Source organism: Hippocampus bargibanti, linkage group LG07, assembly GCF_051943395.1.
Source record: "Hippocampus bargibanti isolate YZ-2025 linkage group LG07, ASM5194339v1, whole genome shotgun sequence".
Classification (NCBI taxonomy): domain Eukaryota; kingdom Metazoa; phylum Chordata; class Actinopteri; order Syngnathiformes; family Syngnathidae; genus Hippocampus; species Hippocampus bargibanti.
The window spans coordinates 13,997,295-14,005,750 of record NC_142740.1 but is presented as its reverse complement, the minus strand read 5'-3'; the positions used below and the strand labels follow the sequence as shown (position 1 = coordinate 14,005,750).

General features: G+C 44.1%; 1 protein-coding gene across 2 annotated transcripts; it reads right to left on the bottom strand.

Moving 5' to 3' along the window:
* Positions 1-5,394: 5,394 nt before the first annotated feature.
* On the bottom strand, positions 5,395-8,456 carry sac3d1 (SAC3 domain containing 1). 2 transcript variants are annotated; one of them, XM_088999957.1, is made up of 4 exons: positions 8,416-8,456; positions 7,315-7,724; positions 6,291-6,573; positions 5,395-6,125 (listed from the first exon to the last, which is right to left on the bottom strand). In XM_088999957.1, exons 2-4 carry the CDS (start codon positions 7,705-7,707, stop codon positions 5,659-5,661), a joined length of 1,143 nt encoding a protein of 380 aa, XP_088856083.1. In that variant the 5' UTR covers positions 7,708-7,724; positions 8,416-8,456; the 3' UTR covers positions 5,395-5,658. The 2 variants fall into 2 exon arrangements, with proteins under 2 accessions (XP_088856083.1, XP_088856084.1); XM_088999958.1 differs by having other exon boundaries at positions 7,315-7,727; positions 8,416-8,454.

Here is an 8,456-nt window from a genome sequence, read left to right as displayed (position 1 = left end):
AGGGACTGCGCGCAAATACACGCGCACGCACGTACACGCGTATACGCGCGCATAAACGTCCCATTGCAACTTGTGTGCGCAACACACTTTCCACGGCGCTCACTCGGGGAGGTACATGCTTAGAAACAATGATTTTCAAAATTTGAACAAAGTAAAACAGATAAATGCTAGAAATGTGGTCGAGTCGTAGTTTCCTTCTTGCTGAGCACAGAACAACGTGTGGTTATATGCTGCCTTCAGGTGGAGAGAATGGGATGTTGCAGGTTGGTCATGTGGAAATACGTACAATGCAGTATCACGACAATTTGATGTTCTATTCAACTGTATTATACACTAAGTGTTCTAAAACTTTTCACTTTCGGATAATTTTATCTCTCTTTCTTTCTCTCTCTCTCTCTCTCTCTCTCTCTCTCTCTCTCTCTCTCTCTCTCTCTCTCTCTCTCTCTCTCTCTCTCTCTCTCTCTCTCTCTCACACACACACACACACACACACACACACACACACACACACACACACACACACACACACACACGCTCAACATAGCTCTTCACGTTTTCACCCTTCATTTGGGATTTCAAAGTCCCAATTGACAGTGACGTGCAGTAAGGGGAGGCAGGTGAGGCCACATCAAAGTGTCTTTCGGTAGCTTGACGACCATGTTCCTCCTTCTGCCTGAAATGTCTCTTCTTCACCGTCTCAGAGATGTTCGGTTTCAGGAAATCCAGCCGTGTTCGCACGTGTCTTTTTAAGAACAGGCCTGCTGGCGTCTCTCCTGTACTGTTCGGCGTTGTGCGATAACGCAGCTAGAAGTGTGCGATCTTATCCTCAACACTCAGGGTCTCTCCTGCAAGCTTCTTCATGTGTGCCTTGAAGGTTGCGATGTACCTCTCAGCAAGCCAGTTTGTAGCAGGATGCTTCGGTGCTCCAGTTGTGTGAAGGATTCCATTTCTTTTCATGAAGAGCTGGAACTCATTCGACATGACGGTTGTGGTATTGTCTGCGACAATCTGTTCTGGTCTGGTATGGTTGGGCTGCAAACAATCTTTTGAGTCGTGTGATGGTGGCTACTGAGGTTATCTGAGACATTTTGAAGACCTCGAGCCACTTGGAGTAAGCATCGACCACTATCATGAACATGTGATTCATGAAAGGACCTGCAAAATCACTGTGGATTCTTCTCCACACTCCTCCAGGAAACTCCCATGGGTGTAAGGGAACATGGCGCGGCATGCGTTGTTCTTGCTGGCACGTCTCACATTCCCTGCAGACCTTCTCTGCGCCCTTGTCAAGACTTGGCAACCTTTTTTTCTTTTTTTGTTTCTTCTTGGTTGTGCAGGAATAAAGTGTGCTGGCTTTATCTGAGGCAGAAACAGACGGTTGTTGTTTTTTTCATGTCTTCAGACTCACACAGATGAATCATGCTTTGACTGGAAGTCACGGTGTCCTCAGATATTTTGGCTTTGCCATCAGCACTTAAACATGGCTTCTTTGTTTTTATTCGTTTTGTCATATCTTTGTCAGTCAGAGCTGTTGGCTTCATGTCATCATTATCAAAGTCGTCATCTTTCTTGAGTATTTCTGGGATTGACTCTTGCCTTGGAGATGAAAGCATTTTTGTTTTTGTGACTGATTTGATCGTTTCCCAGTTTACTTTTATTTTATCTAGCCACTCTCGTCCACAGAGTGATGGCCCATTAACCCGCACAACTTCCAGTGGCAAGTTAGCAGTCGGACCTTCATATGTCACTTTCGCGTTGAATTGACCTGTCACTGGCATGGGTTGCCCTGAATAGCTCTTTTGTGCTACACTACTCTTCTCTAGTGGTTAATGCGAGAACGACCGCTCATACACATTTTCAGAAATAATGCTGACGCCAGCGCCAGTATCAATCTCCATTAAAATCTTTTTTCCATTGATGTCAAAAACGGCAAATACACATGTACTTGTGACATGGGATCATCATCATCTTTTTCGTCATTTTACTATTATTTATCTCTCTGCTCATCTTCCCCCTTTTTTTGTTAACATTAAATGCCTGTGCCCGATATGCCTTTTGAATATGACCTACTTTACCACAGTGATGACATTTTGAATTCTTGCACTATGGTTTGTGCCTTTACATCTGGAGCAATCACGTTGGTGTGTTGGTGTGCCTCCTCCCCGTTGGTTCTCTTTAAACTTGTGTTGTGACATTTTTCCTTTTCATCAACTGCTGTGTATCTCGGTGGGCAGTCTCCATGTTGACTGCAAGTTCCACGGCTCTTGCAAACAACAGGCCATCCACCGAGAGTAGCTTGCGTTGCAAGGCCTCCGAAGCGACTCCACTTACGAAGCCATCACGTAGGGCCTTGTCGAGTCTGTCGGCGAAATCACACCTCGTAGCAAGTTGACGTGGCTCAGCGGCAAATTATGTCACCGCCTTGCTGCTCTTCTGCGTGCATTTACGGTACCTGAACCGCTCTGAAATCACCAACGGCTTGGGCTCGTAATATTTCTTCAATGTGGATACAATTTCCACAAAAGTCTTATCTCTGGGCTTGGCAAGTTGCACTAAATTCCGGAGAAGTCCATATGCTGATGCGCCCATTGAGCGCAATAAAACAACAACTTTCTTGCCGTTGTCGACATTTTGTGCCTCGAACAACAGTTCCATGCGCTCCACATAGGCTGACCACGATTCAATATTGGGTTTAAACTCGTCCATTGATGAAAAGGTTTCTTCAGCCGTCATCTGTACTTCTTTGAAGGTGTCGGACGTTTCACTTCTTATCCAAGAAACTTTGTCAGCAAACTAAAGTCTTACTGGTAGTTTAGGCCCTATTTATATATATATATATATATACAGTAAAGTCTCGTTATATCGATATTCAAGGGAGTCCGAAAAAACATCGATATAACCGGGACTATCGATATATCCGACCCTGTTTGCATGTAATTTTCTCCGTGCGCGCATAGAAATAGTATCGATATAACCGGGACTATCGATATATCCGATATCGATATAACGAGACTTTACTGTATATATATATATATATATATATATATATATATATATATATATATATATATATATATATATATATATATATATATATATATATATATATATATATATATATATATATCTACATCCTCTCACTCCCTGAAGGAACAATAGCAGACATTGAAAACAGCTACAAGTACCTCGGTATACCACAGGCCAATGGCAACCTCGAATTAGCAACAAGGAAAGCGGCTACGACCAAATACCTCCAGCGGGTGAGGCAAGTCCTCAGAAGCCAGCTCAATGGCAAGAACAAGACCCGGGCAATAAACAGCTATGCCCTGCCAGTGATCAGATACCCTGCAGGAATAATAAGGTGGCCAAAGGAAGAGATTCAGACCACGGATGTTAAGATCCGAAAACTCCTCACCATGCACGGAGGGTTCCATCCCAAGTCCAGCACCCTGAGACTGTACACAAGCCGTAAGGAAGGAGGCCGGGGACTAGTGAGTGTGAGAGCCACTGTCCAGGATGAAACATCCAAGCTCCATGAATACATCAAAGAGAAGGCTCCAACGGATGATGTACTCAGAGAATGTCTCAGTCAATGGGGAACAGAGGATGAGGTGCTGGAAGAGGGACAATCATGGGAGGAAAAGCCCCTACACGGGATGTACCACCGAACCATAGCAGAAGTGGCTGATCTCAAGAAGTCCTATCAGTGGCTAGAGAGGGCTGGCCTAAAGGACAGCACAGAGGCACTCATCCTGGCTGCCCAAGAGCAGGCCCTGAACACCAGAGCCATAGAGGCAGGGATATACCACACCAGACAAGACCCAAGGTGTAGGTTGTGCAAAGAGGCACCTGAGACAATCCAACACGTAACTGCAGGGTGTAAGATGCTGGCAGGGAAAGCCTACATGGAGCGCCATAACCAGGTGGCTGGCATAGTCTACCGAAACATCTGTGCGGAGTATGGACTGGAAACCCCAAGGTCAAAATGGGAAACACCTCCCAAGGTGGTGGAGAATGACCGAGCAAAAATCCTGTGGGACTTCCAGATACAGACTGACAAGATGGTAATGGCCAACCAACCAGATATCGTGGTCATAGATAAAGGGGAAAGGAAAGCCGTTGTCGTGGATGTAGCGGTCCCGAGTGATGGGAACATCAGAAAGAAGGAACATGAGAAAATCGAGAAATACCAAGGGCTCAGAGAGGAGCTGGAGAGAGCCTGGAAGGTAAAGGTGACAGTCGTGCCTGTGGTGGTTGGAGCACTCGGGGCAGTGACCCCCAAACTCGACGAGTGGTTGCAACAGATCCCGGGAACAACATCGGATATCTCGGTCCAGAAAAGCGCAGTGCTGGGAACAGCACGGATACGGCGCAGAACCCTCAAGCTTCCTGGCCTCTGGTAGAGGACCCGAGCTGAAATGGGGACAGACACCACCCATGGTGGGTGAGACGAGGATTTTTATATATATATATATATATATATATATATATATATATATATATCCCTACTGTCCAGACGGTGCCGGACTCTGCTTTGATAGGTCCGTGCTCTCAGCTTGGGGGGAGCAGAGGACTACTCCCTGCCGCTCCACTGATTGTTCTGACTAACGACTGGCCTGATTGCCCCACTTTCACCGGTGTCACCTCATCAGTATTCCTAATCCTATTTTAAACTCGTCCGGTCGTTGTGAAAAGTAAGCCATTTTACCTCACTATACTTTAGATTATTACTTCTACACTAAAATTGACTTTTCCTCGTCGCCAGATGTGGCGTTTTGTGTGACGAAGCAGACGCGTTATCTTTAGAAAACTGTATTAACCGTGACTTGTTGCATCAGCTGACATGGGGAAGAGTGAGGGGTGAACATTGTAGAGTGACAAACGTAAGGTACGGCAAGTCATTATTTGTTATTTAGTTTTTTTTGTTCTTTTGACTTCAAGACGGCGCCCCGAGAGTGGCTGCCTTTCCAGCAGCTCATGTATTTTGTTTTTCTACTTTCATTCCTTTCATCACTTTGCTGCTGTGAAATGTAAATTTCTCCACTGTGAGACTAATAAAGGCAAATCCAATCCAATCCAATCCAATCCAATCCAATCCAATCCAATCCAGTGCATCCAAACAACCTGAATATACTGTTGAGGTTAATACACCACAGCCATATAGCTAATAGATAGCTAACAAGATAGCTAGCTAGCCAGCAAGATAGCTAATAGATAGCAAATAGCTAGCTCGATAGCTAGATAACTAAAAAAGAAATGAGAGGAAACATTATATGCTAATGCTAGCACTACGGGAGTTCCCTCTATTGCTGAGCAACATGTTGTAATATACAGATTTGTCATATCCCCCAAGGTACTTTAGAACAAAATTCAAAGAGAGAGAAATTAAGTCAGAATTTTATAAAATTAAATAAGAGTCCATTTATTCCTCACATGCCGGATAGCTACCAGCTGAAAACAGTGCATCTGTACAACTTTTATTGAGACTCAAACCCTAACCATAAAGCTTCATCTGATTAAAAAAACTGAAATTAATACAAAAGGATTATGTCATGAGTATGACTTGAACAATGCAAGTATAATGGTGGCAGGTTAAAAAAAAGAGATTGGCAACAAGTATAATCATCATTATATTTTCACATTTTTTTTAAACACCGGTCAAACACCGCCATTTATGATGCTGCTGATCGTGAGGTCTTTTTCTTTCTCCACCACAATGTTGTGATAAAGAGAGCAGCACAATTTCTCCTGTCTTGTCTCAGCAAAGGAGGCCTTGGAGAACATCACCTGCTCGTCCGCATTGACCTCCACGCCACAAGCCTGACACAGCGTGCTCGTCAGACGCTTCTCCAAGGCGAGGAGCTTAGACAGCACATCCAGTGGGAAACGACAGTTCCGGCTGCTGTAGCCGTGGCTGTAAATGCACAGCAGGTCCTTCCGGCTCGCCGTCACATGACGGTGTAAAGCGCAGGCCTGCAGGAAGCTCAGCCGGTGAGCGGATCGCAGCATACGTACTGGGTTACGCTCCAGGAACGACCGGTTAATGGAGATGGCGAGCTTGACGGCGGGGTTGCAACGAAGTGGTGCTGGAAGCTTCATGATGTGCTGCATGGCTCTATGAGAACCTTGAGTAGGAATACAACAGCTCTAACTGCTTATCCTCATGTTTAGGTATTACTTTCATCAGACTCTGGATATTTTTGTAACAAGGTTTATCTTTAATGAACAACTTCTGATTTGATATGACATTCATCTCGCACACTGGCCAATAGAAAAACGAATCAACCCACCTAAGTTGTAGAGCAAACTGAGAGCCTGGAATTCATCCTGGTTGAGATGTGGCCCGGTTCCGTTTGTGTAGCAGTCCAGCAGCCAGCTGAAGTTCTCCTGGAGGTGCGTGTCGTTGATGCAGGGATCAAAGAGTTGCAAGGGCTCGTCACAGAGCCGGTGCGAGGCGTATATGAGGAAGCGCACCATTCGCTCCAAAATAGCCACACAATCTGGCCCGTGCACCCTCTGGATGATCATGTCCTGCTTCACGCTGCGCATTCGGTCAAAAACAAAACTATACACCTGCAACGTATACACAGAATTTATGTTTAGTGTTTACAATGTGTCCAATTTAAGATGGTTGATATTACCTTTAAATATACAATTTATTCTAATTTGACATTTGAAGCACATTTTGATTTTTTTTCTCATTGAAAACTTTATTAGTTATTTCGCAAGCACTCATTTCCATTAACTTAAAAAAACACTCAAGGAGTCATAAGACTCGATAAATACCATTTTACTACTTTTTGACTCTTTTACGCAATGGATGCTACAGCTTCGTGTTTGCTTTTAACATTTAGCTTGTAGTAGAAATGCATATTCCACCATGATGTCCCTGATCCACTGGTGATTTGATCCTCTCCTCTTTCATCGAGAACTGCTTCATGTGACAAAGGGTACAGAAAGTGCTTAAGAATGAACGACTCTCTGTATCTTTGTGATGTCATATTATTTATTTAGTTTTTGTCGTTCTTTTGAGGGCACCGTGACAGTGGCTGCCTTTCCTGCAGCTCCTGTATTTTGTTTTTCAACTTCTTTCTTTCCTTTCATCTTTCTTTCATAACTTTGCTGATGTGAAATGTACATTTCTCTACTGCGAGACTAGTGAGAGTAAATGCAATCCAATACAGCAACACAATTGCTACATTTCGTCGCTATTTCTTCTCTGTTCACAGCCATCTAGCTAATTGAGGCATTTCACGTCAGCAGAGATGTATTTGAAACTCAAGTACGCCAATAAACGAATAAAAAGCTACTAGCCTCGGTCCAAGGATGCAAATAAGGAGATGCAGCGACCTCATCAATTAGGTAACACACAGTTTTCAGCAACACAGCAGGGGGACGGAGGTCGGCGGAGTTGGCAAAGTCTTTTCCAGCAGCTGGTCTGGAATACTCCTTGACAGCACGCAGGGGATCAGCTCGGGGTCTGCGGTCTTTCTCCGTGCCCTCCACCATCTCGAAGCGATGCAAACGATTTTGGGATTCCCTTTTGTGTAGCTCTCGGTCTGGACACATAGTCTGGCAGACGCCTCTGGGAAGAGTATTGTCCCCACGCTGTGGGGTTTTGACATTTTCTTTCATCTGCGATTGACCACGGCCCTGGCAGCGTCTCGGGTTCTGCCATTTTCTACTCCCCTTGTCGTGGTGCATCATTCGGCAAGGAGGTAGAGCTGCTTGGGGAAAGCATAATGACACTTTGGGTCCAAAAACAAGGATCCATCCATTGCCTATATCGCTTGTATTCAGAATGACAGGAGTGTTGGAGTTAATTCTGACTGGGGAGTGAACTTTTCGCCAATCAATCACGGGGCATATCGACAAAGAACCATTCACTACAACAGATGCGACAATTTGCTCTTTACCAAAACTAACAAACCGTTTGCAAGCATAGCAAGAACATATAAAACGCCACACATGGACGTCCGTGGCGGGTTAGGAAGCATCAAAAATGTAAGGCAAACGTTCTGAGGACAAAACAACCAATATGTTTTGTACTCTTACATTTTAATTAAAAAACTACAGTGTCAGACGAGTTATATTGCTTTTAAGGATATATTTATTTTGCAATTAATAATCACCCAGGTGCATTTTAAGTGCGTTCGTCATATTTTTAACTCGCTCCGGATGAATGACAGCATTACAGTATACTGCATTCGCATTGAATATTAAAACATTTAGAGGTGTGTCGTCGCTTCCATTACACCAGCACTTATCACTACTAGCGACAATCAAGCTTGTAAGAGACCAAAATTTTTCTAATGCGTCGCAGTATATATCCATGCAGAGTATTCATAGTAATGTGAGACAATCTAATGTAATTACATTTTATAAATGATGTAAAGTGAAAATACGGACACTCACTGGTTGAGTGGGGTCCCGTCGCAGTTCATTGGCGTTCAGTT

Bases quoted from the DNA above. Each gene is read 5' to 3' on its own strand.
- sac3d1 (XM_088999957.1), bottom strand. From the start codon at position 7,707: ATGATGCACCACGACAAGGGGAGTAGAAAATGGCAGAACCCGAGACGC. The intron at 6,574-7,314 runs GCTAGTAGCTTT...TATACGTTGCAG, and splicing joins ATTTGCATCCTTGGACCGAG to GTGTATAGTTTTGTTTTTGA. The intron at 6,126-6,290 runs GTGGGTTGATTC...TTCCTACTCAAG, and splicing joins CAGTTTGCTCTACAACTTAG to GTTCTCATAGAGCCATGCAG.